The sequence below is a fragment of the Spermophilus citellus genome (genome assembly GCF_964194105.1).
Source record: "Spermophilus citellus genome assembly, chromosome: 11".
NCBI lineage: Eukaryota > Metazoa > Chordata > Mammalia > Rodentia > Sciuridae > Spermophilus > Spermophilus citellus.
Window position 1 is genome coordinate 130,443,984 of NC_138192.1, and position 16,544 is coordinate 130,460,527.

Sequence of the window (16,544 nt, forward strand, 5' to 3'; positions counted from 1 at the left end):
AAGATAGGCACAGAACTTTCAAATTTATATGACTATGAAAAATGCCCTTTTTAATAAAGGGCAGGCAGAACCCAAATAACTGCCCAAGTAGCTCCTACTACTGAGGTGCCTCCAACCCCCAGGAAGACATTCTTTAGGGGTCTCATAGATGTTGGTGTCTGTGGCCCTACAGGTCCATTTTTGCATGATAAACATTGGATGATGATGGTGATTTTTGACCTGTGAATTGTCAAGGTTTGGATGTCCTTTCATTGTTTCGACTTGTTTAATTATATTAATGTTCTGCAGAACTTGTATCTTCGATGCAGCAAAGACCCACGTTTCTCTTGTCTGCAGCTTCTGGCCAGCACTCTTTCTCTCTCCCTTGCAGGTGTTCGGGCTGGGATGTCTGGTTCCTTGCCTGGGGGCTCTGTCATCAGTCGCTTATTAATTAACGCTGACCCCTTTAATGCTGAACCCGAAAACCTGTGAGTATGAGGTGCACCACAGCATCTTGTTAACGCGTTGGAACATGATTTCAGAATTAACTGGAGAAATTAATAAGCCGTTGACTGGCTGGGCCTTCGGTTGCTGTAGCCAATGAGGATAACCTAGAAACTGACAGCTGAGGGTGGCAGAGGGCAGGGCCTCCCCTGGTTCTTTCTCAGCCCTTTGACAGAGGGGACCAGGCACTCCACTATTCACGGGTGGCCTTCCAGGGCTTTTGCTGGCCCACCCAGTCCTGCTGGAGGCTGACTCAGTGCTCGTCCCCCTGGTTGCCTCAGTTGTCACGCTTGGGTATCTACTGCCCCACTGTCACGTCTTTTCTCCCACATGCTTCTCCCTCCTGTCCTGCTGCCCCACCCGCCTGCTTTCCTGCTCAGTGACACAGACTGAGGAGATGAATATTGAAGAATATTGGGCTGCTGCCCTGTGGGGACGTGGCCTTCTTGCTGTGCCCAGGTTCTGAGGCAGAGAGCACATCTGCAGAGCAGCAGAATGGAGCCTTTTGTTCAGTAGAGACCAGTGAAGAGATGGATGGCATTTTACAAACTGATGAAGACTTCCAGCTTATCTTTCTTGTTGCTGACAGCAGGCTCTGGGTGGCTGGGTGCTGGTGATGTTTGGTCACAGGTTGTCAACTGATAGTGTCTGGCATGCTTTAGAAGCTCCGTGGGTTTGGGAGGGCAGCCTTTAGACTCCAGGCATTAGTGGTGGCCTTGTGCGCCATTCCTGCTCCTGCTCTGTGTCTGCAGGCCGCCACTGAAGGCTCGGACTACATTCCCTCTGGGAGCCGTGCCCTCAGGGCCTTGAACCTCGTCTGGTATCATGGAATCCTGGCTCTGTGTCTAAGGGTGCTTTCTTCTTTACCTGGGGACACACAGCTGTGCTGTCTGCCCCCCCCCCCCCCAACTGTGTAGGCCACCAGCTTGGCCACCACAGTTTTGCCTACAACAGGAGCCCATCATCTCCCTTTATCGGCAGCTGTCAACTGGGACCAGCTACCCCCTCCTTCTGTTGTCCACATGCCTTTTTTCTGGATTAGTTCTCTTTTTTCCCCAGGACCTATGGATACTGTTAGCCACGTGGTCTTCAACTTAGAAGATGGTTTTGTTCCCGAGCTTTGCTCTGAGCCAGCTGTTAGGCACTTGAATTAGATGTGTCCTCAAAATACTTATACGTCGTGATTAGTTTTCAGATCAGGCTACAAAAAGTGTTAAGCTGAACTATCAGAATTTTGGTCCACGCAGTGTTCCCAAGTGTCCTCTCCACAGTGAGCTGTGTGGGGTCCCCTGCCATGCTCCCCGCACTGCATCCTCCATGCTGTCTTTTCATTGTGGAGGGACAGGTGCTCCTCTTTTCACCTCCTGTCCTGGAGGGCAACCCTAGGTGACCCACGGCTGTAGAGGAGCTCGGCCATGCCAGCAGTCGGGTGAGCACAGACCAGGGCCTCCAGCTGGTTGGGTGAGAGGCTAAAGGAGATGAGACTCACAGCAGGACTCTGGGAGGAGGCTTTGTGGCTCTGGGCTGGCACAGACATTTTGAAGTTGAGCTCCTTTTTGATCTGGAATCTGCTTTAACAGTCTAAGGGTGTTGGGAAAGCATTTTGAGCCTGGGATTCAGAGGTGTGAGTTTAGGTGCCATGGAAGATGACGGTGCAGACGGAGATGCTGGTGCAGCTGATGTTGAAAAGGTGGGCAGCTCCTCAGAAGGGTGAACTGAGTTGCCAGGTGACTAGCAGCTCTGCCGTTGAGCATATACCCAGGGAACTGACACATGCCCATGCCTAGCTCGTATACAAATATCCACAGATAATAACCAGATGTGCATCAGCTAATGAAGAAGTAAACTAGAATATCCACACAGTGGAATATCAGTTTTCAGTAGATGTTTTGTTGGGTGCTGGGGATTGAACTCAGGGGCACTGAACCACTGAGCCACATCCCCGGTCCTATTTTGTATTTAGACAGGGCCTCACTGAGTTGCTTAGCGCCTCACTTACTGAGGCTGGCTTTGAACTCACGATCCTCCTGCCTCAGCCTCATGTGCCACCGCACCTGGTGGGCCACATGTTTTAGGATTTCATTTGTATGGAGTTGTTCAGGATAGGCACAGCCATCTAGACAGCAGATGAGTGGCTTTGAGGGGCTGAAGAGGATGGGGAGTTGGGAGCTGTTAGTTTAGGATGTGACCTTTCTATTGAGGTGATGACATGTTCTAAAATTGTAGAAATGGTTTTAAAATTCTGTAGTTTTAAAATATATTAAAAATTCCTGAACTATATACTTTTAAGTAGGTAAGTAGGTAAGTACATGACAGGTGAATTATATCTCAGCTCTTACAGTGGTGGTTGTGGGGGAACAAACCTGGTTTGGGTTCATTTTGCTCTAAGGAAGAAATGTAGTCTCATTTTGCTCGGTAGTCTGTCTGACAAGCCAGCCACACCAGGCCGTTGTAGCTGACTCAGCGCTCACCTCTGCAGGGAGTGCTACACAGAGAAGTGTGTCATGAACAACTATTTTGGCATTGGCCTGGATGCGAAGATCTCCCTGGACTTTAACAATAAGCGCGACGAGCACCCGGAGAAGTGCAGGTGGGTTCAGCCTCATGAGCCGCCTGTCCTCTACACCCTTCTGGCCTCTCCTTTCAGATAGCAGGTGATCTCTTTCTGGAGTCAGCGGGGTCTAAATGGTTCAGAATGCTAAGGAGAAGATGGGAGACTGGATGCCTCATTGTCAGAAGCAAAGGTGTAGGACGCAGTCAGCAGTCCAGGGCTGGCCAGGTCAGGCAGGCTGGACGTGAGAACACTAGTGGCCGTGGGGGGTGTGTGGCGGGGATTGAATAAACCCGTGACACTGCATTAGAGGCAGGTAGCCCAAGTTTGCTGGGAGCTGTGTTCCCCAGCAGGCCTCCTGCCACCCCCTTCATGCATTCACAGGGAGGGCGCAGGGGTGTGGGATGTGAAGATTACTTTCTCCTTTGTGCTCTTCCTCATTTTCCACATTTTCTACGGCAAGCATAATTTCAAAGACAGAAGAAAGTCATGGTCTATAAAATTTGGGGGAGTTTTGTTCATTTACTTTCTCGACAAATTGTCATTATTTAGCACAATTCCCTGTTGGTAATTATATTTCTTTTTTTTTTTTTTAATACTGGGGATTGAACTCGGGTGCTTAAACACACTGAGCCACGTCCCCCTTTTTATATTTCATTTAGAGACAGGGTCTTGTTGAGTTTCTTAGGGCCTCACTAAGTTGCTGAGGTTGGCTTTGAACTCATGAGCCTTCTGCCTCATTCACCTGAGCCACTGGGATCACAGACGTGTGCCACGTGCCTGGCTGGTAACTATATTTCTTCAGGCACATTTGTCTTGTCTTCAGGTGTTTTTGCTGCAGACAGTTTTTGAGACTGACTGGTATGTGACCAGATGCATTCCCCAGGCTTTATAGCAGAGGCTGTTACCTGTGAAGGAAGCCCTGACCCACCTCAAGGCTTGGCTTCCATTCCTAGGAGTCGGACCAAGAACATGATGTGGTATGGAGTCCTGGGCACCAAGGAGCTGCTGCACAGAACCTACAGGAACCTGGAGCAGAAGGTCTTGCTGGAGGTGAGTGGGAAGGGTCCATGCCTCTGAACCCCCACCCCAGCTCTTGGCCTTGTCTACACTGTGCTGAGCTCCTTCAGGGGAGCCCATCCAGGCCGCGCCGCCTCGGCACCTGGTGCAAGTGCTGCTGAAGGAAGACCGGCTCATGCCAAGTGTTTCTCTTTCTCCCTGCCTATGTTTCTGCTGCTCAGTGTGATGGTCGACCAATCCCCCTCCCTAGTCTTCAGGGAATCGCTGTCCTCAACATTCCCAGCTATGCTGGAGGGACCAACTTCTGGGGGGGCACCAAGGAAGATGATGTACGTACAGGGTATAGGGTGGGGGGGCCAGCCTCAGGGAGGAGTGGGACAGCCAGAGGGCAGTAAGGTGCTCTCGTGACCTGGTGGTGCTGGGGGTGGGTGTGGTGGAGGACCAGACAGGACCCCTTGCCCACAGGCTCACTGTCTAGAGGGCAGACTGAGTACGTAGGATTGGTGAGCAGGGGCCGAGACCTGGGGGACGAGGAGATGGCCAACTTGGGTGGGCCTCAGGGAAGAGGAGGGCTGTGCCAGGCAGAGGGAGTATTATAGTATGTGGAGGGTCAGAGGCAAGAGGAGACAGGTACATGGAGGGTGTGGAGAAAGGTCCCATGGCTGCAGCGCGCAGCAAGTATGTGGAAGGAGACTGGGATCTGCAAGGGCCTGGTCTGCACAGGGCTGTGAGCCAGGGAAGAAATCTGAATGAGGGAAGGTATTGATCAGTTTTAGCCAGAGGAAATGTCTTCTTTGTACATAATAACAAAGCAGCCAGCACTTACTGCAAACCTAACACATGTGGACCTGTGTTCTCACGTTACCTTGTTCAGTCTTGTAACAGCCCCTTGAGGAGTATGCCAGTATGACCTCACCTGACAGATGAGGAAACTGAGGAAGAGAGGAGTTACATAACTTGCCCAAGGTCTCATGCTAGTAAGCGGCAGCTAGTAAGGGGACCCAGGCGGCTGGCTTCCAGCTGGGTAGCAGAAACCCCGTGCATGTCCAGGCTTGCCTACCTCTCACTGGCACAGCAGCTGATGAGAGGGGCTTCCCCAGAGTTGTGTGTGTGTGTGTGTGTGTGTGTGTGTGTGTGTGTGTGTGTGTGGTGGGGGCCGAGGTCAGCTCTCACACGGCCTTTCAGACTTTTGCAGCTCCGTCGTTTGATGATAAGATTCTGGAGGTGGTCGCTGTGTTTGGCAGCATGCAGATGGCTGTGTCTCGTGTAATTAAGCTGCAGCATCACCGAATCGCACAGGTACTGGCCAGGGTCCTCAAGGCTGGACATATCTCCCTCCTGCGGTGCACATCTGTTTGCAGAGGCAGGGCTTGGCATAGAACTCACTGGGTTTGCTTCCAGTGGGTGGAGCCCACAAGAAGAGGGTGCTTTCCCAGGACCTTGTGGCACCCTTTTCGCTGGGCTCTGGACAGTACTGCTTCCTGGGCCAAAATCCTTCCCACCAGCTATATTTGACAGTTAAATTCTCAAAACGAAAATCCCCAAAGCACGTATCCTACCTGAGCACTCTGCCTGTTCAGGTAGACACTGAGGTAGAACAGACTCAGGCTGAGCTCTGCCCCACCCTTGCAGCTGTAATGCGGAGCATGGGAACAGCCCAAGTCTCTGTGGTGCCCTGGGGAATATTTCCATCTGAGGCCTGGTCTGGGACAGGAGACAGGCTGGGGCTCCCACGACTCCATCCTGACAGTGGTGATGGGCTGGGAAGGCCTGTCTCCCTGTGGTATTGGGGGCCGCTCTTGTTCTGCAGAGGTGTTGCAGGAGCTGCTTATAAAACCCACTGGCCCGCCCGGTGTGTGTCTCAGTGGTGGAGAGCTTGCCTAGCATGCACAAGGCCCTGCGCTCAATCCCCAGCACCACAAAATAGAAAAACAAAACAAATCTCACTGGCCTGAACCCCATGCTGGGGTCAGCCAGTATCTTTTGTGCTACATCTGCCCCCAATCCTAGTCTGCTTAAAAGTTCACATTTTAAAGTTTTTGCAGCATTTTTCTTGAAAGAGGAAAAGGGCATCATCATATAGTCAGTGACTTTTCTCTGGGGGTTTTGGCATCTGGCAGGGGCCCATGACTTCCCTGCTCCCCACCTACCTGCTCCTGACGCCCATGTCAGCAGACCAGGGTCTCCTACACTGACTGATCCCCAAAGCTCATCAGTCTCCGGGAGAGGATTGTAGGGGTGGGTAGGGCAGCAGAGCTGAGGAGAGCAACCTCTTGGGTCCTGACAGCAAAGCAGTTGGCTGTTGGATCTATGTCCCCGGTGGTGGTGGTGGGTGGGAGTCCTGAGGGGAAGGGGTACAGGCATATGGATCAGGAAGGCCCCAGTGGTACCTTGAGGCCTCTGGAGGTCATGGCTTAGCACACAACTGACGCCTGTGGTATTGGCCCAGTGTCGCACCGTGAAGATTTCCATCCTGGGGGATGAGGGTGTACCTGTGCAGGTGGATGGAGAGGCCTGGATCCAGCCCCCTGGATACATTCGGATTATCCACAAGAACCGGGCACAGACGCTGACCAGAGATAGGGTAAGAATGACTGCCTGCAGGGCCCTCTGGCAGGGGTACCAGGCTCACCTGTGGGCTTACCTGTGCACTCTTGAGGAGCCAGAGAGCTTCATGTTTTGTGCTAGGATTTTTGTTTAAGACACAAAAATGAACATAACAAAGAGTTATTTCTAGGACATTGCCTCCCTTGCAATGTAAAAAAAAAAAAAAATTGCCTCTTTCTTTCCTAGTTACGTTGACATCCTAGTAGTATTCATCTTGGTTAGATGTATGCTCCCCACTGGAGAGCGTGGTGGAGAGTGTAAGTCTGCCTCTCGTGTCCTAGGCCTTTGAGAACACCCTGAAGTCCTGGGAAGACAAACAGAAGTGTGAGCTGCCCCGCCCACCATCTTTTTCACTGCACCCAGAGATCCTATCTGAGGAGGAGGCCATCCACATGGACCAATTTGGGCAGGCGGCCGGGGTCCTCATCCACAGGTGGGCTCTGCCCGGCGCTGCAGGGAGCCCCCTCGCTGGTGTGCAGGCTGTGGAGTTTCTGCTGGCTTTGCGTTGGGTCTGCATCGCCCGCGAGGGCCCAGCCTGTTTCTCTTGCCTTGGCTTTGGTTATTTCTCCTAGCCCTCTTTCAGACACTGCCTGGTTTGCATAGATGGAAACCTGAAACCCATAGGGATTTTCAGAGCCAGCCACAGACATTAAATCTGACCTGGATTTCTAAGAACATTCCTTGACTGCCTCCTTTATTTCGGAGAGCAGATTTGCACTCTGCTCTTAAATTTGTTTTGTTTTGTTTTTTTTTTTTTTTAAGATACCTGTACAAGGCACTTTCTCTTCTTTGACAAGTGGCTTCTGGAGCAGCTGCGGCCCTTGTGACACAGTGCTCAGCACTGTCCACGGGGTCCATTGCCGTGGTGTGGGCTCCAGCAGGTTGCACTCGGCCTGCTCACCTGGGGCCCTCTCTGCCATCCCCAATTTTTTCCGTTGCTTAGTGGCACTCTCCCTCCCGGAGCTGCATGCTGCTTGGTGCTCCTTGGTGTCCCTGTTGTGCTTCTCTTGGGCTTTCCCTTCCTCTGCTCTACCTTGTGTGCTGGCTCCCCACTCCAGGCTCTTGTCCTATAGGTTAGTTGCTATCTGGTCCCTCCCCCAGAGACGTTTCTAGTCCATACTGGCCACATGTCCTTGTCCTGTACCGCCTTCACTCCTTGGTGGGTAGCAACTGCTGCTGCTCCCACCTCCCACTGGGGGGCCACCCTTCTTTCCCCCTTCTCTGCCTCTGGTCGGCCATGGGGCTGGGGGCGTACTTGGCCTTACATATTCGTTCAGCTGCTTGCTGGGCAACAGGCTCCCTTACAGGCTGTGGTGGCCCAGGGGGCCTGCTGGGAGTTGTGCTTTCTACAGTGCTGCATTTTTCCCTGGTCAGGGTGGGGTGCTCCCCTGGCCTCTCCCTGCACTGCCATGTCCCTCTTTGTCCCACCTCAGCTTCCCAGAGGTGCCCCTGGCTGTGCCTTCACTGTCTCCCCTTGGAGGGCTCCACTCTGGGCTACATGCTCAGCCAGTCATCAGGCCAGGATTGGGCCTTTGAGGAGCTCTGGTTCCTGCAGGGTCTGCACCTCTGGCCCATTTGTGGCCCTGCCGGGGTCTTCCTATGTGACTTTGCATGCTGGCTTGCTGTTTTCAAGGTCTGAGCCTCATTTTGTGTGTTTTCCTCACTGGAAAAGCTGGGCTCTGGATGTCAGGTGTCCTGTTTAAACTGTCCGCTGTCGGCTGTTGATCAGGAGGCAGCTGGCAAGGTCTTCCTGGGCCTGCATTCTGCTGTCTTGGTGTCCTGGGCTGTGTTCATACCAGTGTGCAAAGGGCCGTCCTGCCCTTGGCCTGAAGCAAGCTGTGTTTCTCTTCCTCTCTAGCATCCGGGAAGTAGCCCAGTGCCACCGGGATGTGGAGCAGGAGCTCGCTCATGCCGTCAACGCCAGCTCCAAGGCCATGGACCGAGTGTATGGCAAGCCTAGGGCTGCGGAGGTACTGGTCCCCCCAGGTCTGGCCTTCGTGACTTCCATAGCCCGTGGCCTTCTACATGGATGTGCATTCTGGTTCCTCTCAGGGGCTGAACTGCAGCTTTGTCCTGGAGATGGTGAATAACATCAGGGCTCTGCGCAGCGAGACGGAGCTGCTGCTGTCTGGGAAGATGGCCCTGGTGAGCTGACATGGCGGGTAGCAGGTCTCTGGCTCTATGGGAGGTGACTGTTGTCTCCAGGGCACTGGGCACTGAGGGCTGTGCTTTTTAGACCAGGGCTCTCAGCCTTAAGGGAGGGGCCTCTGAGGTTAGCACCTGGACCCTGGCAGCACCTCAACCGGGTCATCTTCAGCATGGCAGAGGGCCTGTGGCAGCGCCTGGTGGTGGGCAATGTGCTTCTCCCTTAGGCCCTGTGGGCACCGAACCCTCCCTTCTCATGGAGCAGATCTGCTGGGCTGTCGCCTGCCCCAACCAGCCCTGGGGGAGCCCCATGCAGAAGCTAGAATGGGGGCTGGCCAGCCTCCTTGGAGTAAAAGGAGGATGTGGGAAGGACTTGCTGGGACTCCCAGGCCTAGTGTCACAGTCCACTCTGCACCTGGACCTTGTGCTGCCCCTGTGTGTCATGCTGCTGTCTAGTTGCTCCCAGCATTTCTGCAGTTGGCATAGATGTGTAGTCCTGTCTCCTTTATGAGAGAGGGAGCCTGAACAGGAGCCCTGTGGTCAGGTGCCAGCCCACGTAGGGCATGTGGCTTCCTATCACCAGAGCAGAGTCCGCCTCTCATCTCCACAGACACTGCTTAGGAAGGGGGTCCTGGGGTTGTCCCAGGCGCTTCATTTCTGGAAAGCGTAAGCACTCTGAGGGCCTCGTCTGCCTGGGCTTTGCTGGCCCTGGTGTCTCGCTGTGGCCAGCAGCTGTGTTTCTCTTTCTCCTACTGGAGCAGCAATTGGACCCTCCTCAGAAGGAGCGGCTGGGTGCTGCTCTCGCCGAGATGGACCGGCAGCTCAGGAAGCTGGCAGATACGCCCTGGCTCTGCCAGCCCACAGAGCCTGGTGATGAAGAGGTATGTGGTCTGAGGCTTCGGTGTGGTGCCCCTTGGACACGTAGCACTTGCCTGCATTCAATGGCCCCTTCAGCTTTGGGATTGGGATTGCCTGGGTCTCCAGCCACTGGTAGCATCCTCGAGACTTCTTTTAAAAAGGTCTTTCCTGGCAGGGAGAGATTGTGTGCTTAGAAATGGGCTGGGGCTGGGGTTGAGAGACCCCTTGACCACTGGGCACACACTGTTCTCTGAAACAGCTGCAGGACTGGTTGGGCGGTAAGTAGGAAGAAGGCAGAGCCCAGTCCCAGTATGCTCGTGTGGAGACACATCCATTGGATAAATGGCAGCTTTGCTGGTGATGTGGCCCAGTGTTGAGCACTTGTCTGGCATGTGCAAGGTCCTGGGTTCTGTCCCCAGCACTGGGGGTGGGGGGTGGGGGGTGGGGAGGAAGAAAGAAAAGCTATGGCAGCTTCACAGAATTTCATTGTTGATAGGGATACGTTGACATTTTCACTCCCCACTCACACTTTTCTTCTGTGCGCGCTCAGCGACCCCAGCTGGCTGCAGGTTTAATAGCTGGGGTAGATGGGACCCCAGGGCGCACAGTGCCTGGAATGCAGTCACCTTGTCCAGCAGGGAGAGCCCTCAGAGACAGACTAGAGGGGCAGAGGAAAGGCCCTCAGGAGGTACCTAACTAGTAGGCTCGCACTCAGACCCCTGTGCCAGATGCTTCTGTTGGGGCCTGTTGGCAGCAGTGGCAGGGGTGGGCAGCAGCGGTCAGCACTCCTCTCAGACCCTCAGGCGTTGGTCAGCACGTGCAGACCTTTTGTGAGACACGGAGGCAGTCTAGGCAGTTTGCAAAACCCAGCAACTTAAGACTGGAGATATTTTGGTACAAAAGGAAAAAACAAGCTCATCAAAATTGATTAAATAGTTCATTGTAAATGTGATACAGATTTTCACTTAAAATTACTAAGATGATTATGTAGAATATTCAACAGTGGTCCTAATAAATAAATGATCAAAGCCAACAAAGTGGATGGTGAGAAGGGGCCGGGAAAGGATATGGATAGGGTCTGGAAGCACATTAAATTCCTCTTCTTAAGGTGGAAAAAAGTCAAAAACAATATTCATGCCTTTGGTAATAGAGAAATGTAGTCAGTCATGTTTTAAAAAACTTAAAGGTAGTTTTAATAGAACAATAATAGATTAAATTAATAGATTTTTGTCTTATCGGATAAACACAAGGCACAGTGGTGTATGCCTGTAATCCCAGTGGCTCAGGAGGCTGAGGCAGGAGGATCATAAGTTCAAAGCCAGTCTCAGCAACTAAGTGAGGTTCTGAACAATTTAGCAAGACCCTGTCTCAAAATAAAGTATAAGAAGGGCTGAGGATGTGGCTTAGTGGTTAAGCACCCCTGGGTTCAATCCCTGGTTCCAACAAAACACAAGACAGAAATAAAATACACTCTTAAGTTGTACAAGAAAATAAGGGACTAGCAAGGAGGTAGCTAATAGCACAGAAATAAGAAGAGAAAAATGATAGGTCTTTCTCCTCAAAGCAGATTATCCTCAGATTGTGTTCAAAAGAAACCTGGCCATATATTGTCGTTCATGGCCCTGTTTTCTTTCCTGTACCCCCAATCTAAAAAAACAAAAACAAAAAACAAACAACTTATGACAGATGAAAATGAAACAATTTCAAGAAGGCACAGTAAAAACATCCAGAATAACAGTACACATGTTCCCGATCTACAGGGGGTTATGTTCTCAATAAACTCATCGTTGAAACGATGGTAGGTTGAAAATGCATTGGATACACCTGCCCTGTCAAACCTTGGAGCTCAGCTTCACCTGCCTTAAATGTGCTCAGAAAATTGCAGTTGGTGAAATTGCTTCCCATGAAGTCTGTTTTATGGTTCAGTATGCTATCTCATGAAATCATTCCCGAATGTGAGAATGGAATGGTGGTGGGGTACCTCTGTGCACCATTGTAAGTCTCATGATTTTAAGTTGGGGACTGTGTGTATTAATGCTAAAATAGAATTATGTATCTAAGACAACAGACGGCGGCCACTTTATACTGGAAAATTACTATGTAGTTATGGACTTAATGCTACTTACGATTATAGTAGTCATAAAATGTGCTAAATAAGCATCTAAATGAGTTCTTTAGAAGTATGTTTTCTATTTTCTAGTGTATGGGATTTTTCTAATTGTGTTTTTGTTGTCAGTTCCTAGTGTAATTTCACTGTGCTTGGAGACACATTCTGTTGAAATTTACTGTGACTTGCTCAGTGGTCCAGAAGGTTTTGTAAATGAGCCTTGTGTGCCGTTGTGTTGTTTACATTGTCAAGTCCCTTCTGACAGTTTTTCTACACACACACATACACACACACACATTTTGGTACTGGAGGTTGAACCCAGGGGTGCTCTACTTTGAGCTTACATCCCAGCCCTTTTTATATTTAATTTTTGAGACAAGGTCTTGCTAAGTTGCTGAGGCTAGCCTTGAACTTGCGATCCTCTTGCCTTGGTCTCCTGAGTTACTGGGATTACAGTTGTGTGCCACTGCGCCTGGCTGTAATTTTTTTCTTGATTTATCAATTACAGATGTCTCTCAAATTTTCTGATTCTGTACATGTTTACAATATATATTTTGAGCCTATGGTATTAGGTACACATAGGTTTTGTCATTATGTAAGGGCCCTTTTAATCTTAAAGTCTACTTGCCTGGTATATTCTCTCCCATGCTTAATACTTTCAGGCTTTGTTTATGGCGTCTGTCTTATAAACAGCATGCCACAGAATGAGTACCTTTGCCTCCTTGTGTCCCTGGGGACATCCTGTGGAGGAGTGGCTGTTGCTGGCTGCAAGACAAGGACCCCATTTCTCTGTGGCTCTGCCCTCTGTCCCCAACTGCTCCAGCATACGTAGTGCATCCCCAGGAAAGGAGGCAGGACGCAGGGAAAGCCTCATCTAGAACGGTGGCGTACAACACTGGGCGCCAACACGAGGAGACTGGCTGCACGGTCTGTTTTAATCATCTTCATGTAGTGGCAGGTAGGGGTAGTTAATATTTACAAAAATGCTTTCAGTCACGAGGAGAATGCCAATGTTATAAAAGTTAAAAACGTAGAATGTAAAAATAGATGATATGCCAATGACCACTTAAAACGTTTAAAAGACACGAAGATCAGTAGTACATACAAGGACAAGTTAGGGAATAAAACCAAAAGAAAGGAGGAGGAGTCTCTTCCTACCCCTCCCTCCCTCCACCCCGCCTCTGTAGGGCATGGCCGAGGCCTCGATAAGGTAGGGTCTGACGCCCAGTGTTTCTCCTTCTCCCCAACAGAATGTGATGTTGGATCTTTCCAAACGCAGCCGCAGTGGTAAATTCCGCCTGGTGACCAAATTTAAAAAGGAGAAAAACAACAAGAACAAAGAAGCTTACAGTAGCCTGGGAGCCCCGGGTACCTGCCCTTCTCCTGTGTGTTTCTGTCTGTCCATGCCAGCGGTCCTGGCCTCTGCTTTTCTCCCCCGGCTGCGAGGCCGTTCCCTGTGGTCCCTTTGCTGTGACTTCCAGTCACGTGGCTGCACAGGTCTGTCTGCAGCTACAGCACCTCCCCCTGCTTGCTTTCCCTGTCTAGGCTGGGTACTTTTGTCATGCCCTGTTCCCCCATGGAGACCCAGGGTGATGGGACACTGACCTGTCTGCCTTGAGTTGGGACTTTGAGGTAGGGAGGACAGCTGAGGTGACAAGACAGACTTGGAGACATAAAACTCTGGACTCAGACTGTGCTGGGGTCCTCTGCCTGCTCCTTGTGAAAGGCTGCTGATTCCTGTTTGATTGATTCGTTGATCAAGGTCTTTAAGCCAGGAACCCCAGGCCACCAGTGATTGTGGGTGATGAAATCAATAGAAAACGATCCAAAAGGACATTTTTCCTCAGGGTCAGGAAATTGGGGTTTACAATCTCTTTCCGAAGAGCTGGCTGAGCACCGAGCTGTGTATAGCCCTCTGGGTGCTGTGCAGGCCCTGACCTGGACTCTGTTGGGTGCGTTTGCCACCATTCAGGGCAGCTCTTTTGATTGTTGTTCTTTGCATGTTTGACCAGAAATTGGGTTTCTGTTCAGGATGGCGGCTGAGTCTGGAAAGTCTAACTGCCTCTCTCCCTTCCTGCTATGGTCCAGCCGTGAGAGCCAACACTGGCTTTTGGCCACACAAAGGTGTTCCCCCCAGTACTGGGTGGTGTCTGATCTCTCCTGGGACATGGGAGTGGCCACCTGGCAGGAACAGACGCCAGCACTCCTGCCGCTCACACCCGAGCGGGTGGCTCCTGTCTCTTCTGCGTTGCACTACGGGAGGGTGCTTGCCTGTGGCTGGGTGGTGGGCGCCACTGCCGGGGCATCTCGGGCGCTGGCTGTCCTTGCGCTGGGCTCTGGGCACTCACTGCACTCGTGCTTTTCCGTCTCGACAGTTCACCTCTGGGGGACAGAGGAGGTGGCTGCCTGGCTGGAGCACCTCAGTCTCTGTGAGTATAAGGACATCTTCACGCGGCACGACATCCGGGGCTCTGAGCTCCTGCACCTGGAGCGGAGGGACCTCAAGGTACTTTCACAGGCTTCTTGGAACCTGCATGGGGCTTCCTGGTAGCCCCTCTCAGCTCCATCCTCTACCCGCTCCTGGCCAGGTCCTAGCATCCTGAAGTTTTGCACGGTTCTTGGCAGTGATGGCTGCACCTGCCACAGCCACGAGAAGCTAGGAGCAGACACTGGGGGGAGTCTCGATTTGCTTGGCCATATTGACAAAGGGGCTGTGTGACCTCAGAAGCCCCAGGGGGTCCAGCCCTAGGCTCCCACACTTAGCAGAAGAGCTCCGGTGGTGTGTGGGGTCCTCTGTGGTTAAGTTGTGAGTGGAAGGATTTCTGGAGCCCTGTCACATAATGTGACTTCTCTGTGCTGCTCCTGAGCAGGTGCTGAGGCAGCTCGCCTCGTGCATGTGCCCCTGGGTCTGCACCCACTGCCCTTGACTTGTAGAGTCAGCCTGTGTAGCCTGTCTTCTGGGCATAGTTACTGGCCAAGTCCTGAGAAGGCAAAAGGCCACCGCCCCTCTTAGCAGTGTCTCTCCTGAGGCCACCTGCCATCCACTTGCTCCTAGGCCTGTGTTTTGTTTTTTGTCTTGTTGGATCTTTCTTGACGGCGTCAGTGACTTGGAGGACACAGGAACGGTGTGCTAGGTGTCCATGCGATCGTGATTTGTGCCATTTCTGTCTGTTCCACTGTCGTTATCTCTCTTACCCTCATCTGTGCTCAGGAAGCAGAGTGGGAAGGGTCCGCTGTGCAGACCCATCTATAGAGCCCTTTGGTCTGGGCCCCCTTCCTGGCATCCATGGTGGCTGTCCTCTCTGTTGCAGGACCTTGGCGTAACCAAAGTGGGACACATGAAGAGGATCCTGTGTGGAATCAAGGAACTGAGCCGGGGCTCCCCTGCCACCGAGGCCTAGCCTCTGTCTTCTCGGCCTGCATCCTCCGCTCCTCCCGCGACTGAGGCCCAGGGAGGACTGCCCCTGGCCTCTCATGGTGCTACTCCCTTTGTTAGTGACAGGAAGCCGCTCTCGACTCCCGTCCATAACAGCTCCAGGAGTCCTGAACATACCAACACAGCTACCTTTGAAATACCACCTTTCCCAGCTCAGAGTCCTGCCCAGTCTCGGCTCTCACGGACCTGTCGTGGGCCACAGGGACTCTGGGTACCAGACGCTTCTGCAGAAACTTGCCTAGGCCCTGAGCCTGGATTACCCTGTGGGCTCCTCTGCGTGTGCTTTGTTGGCCACATTGGTGGCACCACCTCTGCCCCTGCTGGCTCTCAGAAGCATGGTTTGGGCTCAGTGCGTGGTAGGCCCCTGCCAGAACATTCTTTGTGCCTGACAGCCACCCTGTGGCTCTTCCCAGCAGCCCCGCGAGGCAGCCCACTGCTACTGCCCTGTTCATTCAGAAGGTTTTTGTTTCTAACAAAGGCTCTGCACTCTGCTGGTCTTGAGAGTGAACGGACTTGTTTTGAGTTCCGTTTGCTTTAACCTGCTCTAAAGAGGAGGAGAGCAACGTTCTCGTCCAGCCAAGGCAGCGTGTGGTTCTGTTCCTCAGCTCTCAGGCCTTCCTCATTCGCTGCAGGCCTGTGGTCCTCCTCTGCATCCTCTCTTAGGCTGTGGGCATGGACATCCCTCCTGTCTACAGGATACCACGGACCTCAGGAGTCCCGCTTGGAGCGACAAGGGTGTGTGGGTTGGGGTTAGCTCAGTACTTCTGGGGAGAAGCTTCCCGGGTCTGGGGAAGCTGTCTATTCTGTGGGAGAGTGTATGGGTTTCCAGGAGCACATCCCTGGGTGGGCTGGGTCCTTCTTCCTATCAGGAGGCCCAGATTCTCAGGCCATGGGCTAGCATCAAGTCTCCTGCTGCCAGGCCTGGTGTCCCTGAAGGTTGTCTGCAGACTCTGGGCCAAATCAAGTGGTTCCCTGGGCTGGATGACTCTGGCCGAGGACTCCTGCCCTGCCACTGTTCGGGGATCTAGCTCCAGCCCCAGGGCAGGGCTGCGTCCTTCGCCCTTGGTCCTCACTGCCACTGACTCCGCTCTCTCTTTCCTTTTTGAAGTTGGTTGTTAGCGTCCTTCGCCCTTGGTCCTCACTGCCACTGACTCCGCTCTCTCTTTCCTTTTTGAAGTTGGTTGTTAGGAAGCTGCCCTAGGGGCTGGTAATGCCACCCGGAAAGGTCTTGTAACATTGTAACAGCCCCCTCCTGAGGAAGGTGCCAGGCTGCAGCTGTACACCCGAGAGAAGGCAGTGTGTGAGTGTCTCCATGCACCGCCCGGCCCTTTAGTGGG

At 52.4% G+C, this 16,544-nt stretch overlaps 1 protein-coding gene across 4 annotated transcripts in view; it reads left to right on the forward strand.

Moving 5' to 3' along the window:
* DGKD (diacylglycerol kinase delta) overlaps nt 1–16,320 on the forward strand; it is a 97,681-nt gene extending 81,361 nt beyond the window's left edge. For 3 of the 4 annotated variants that reach the window (XM_081260573.1, XM_081260575.1, XM_081260574.1), the window contains 13 exons: nt 371–467; nt 2,963–3,073; nt 3,991–4,087; nt 4,276–4,383; nt 5,240–5,353; nt 6,504–6,638; nt 6,943–7,094; nt 8,520–8,631; nt 8,714–8,806; nt 9,568–9,687; nt 13,022–13,139; nt 14,147–14,277; nt 15,083–16,320. In XM_081260573.1, coding sequence (XP_081116699.1) covers nt 371–467; nt 2,963–3,073; nt 3,991–4,087; nt 4,276–4,383; nt 5,240–5,353; nt 6,504–6,638; nt 6,943–7,094; nt 8,520–8,631; nt 8,714–8,806; nt 9,568–9,687; nt 13,022–13,139; nt 14,147–14,277; nt 15,083–15,172 — 1,478 coding nt within the window. In that variant the 3' untranslated portion in view covers nt 15,173–16,320. Of the gene's footprint in view, nt 1–370; nt 468–2,962; nt 3,074–3,990; nt 4,088–4,275; nt 4,384–5,239; nt 5,354–6,503; nt 6,639–6,942; nt 7,095–8,519; nt 8,632–8,713; nt 8,807–9,567; nt 9,688–13,021; nt 13,140–14,146; nt 14,278–15,082 lie in introns of those variants that run through there. The other variant, XR_014017946.1, reaches the window with a different exon arrangement.
* The last annotated feature ends 224 nt before the right edge of the window (nt 16,321–16,544 follow it).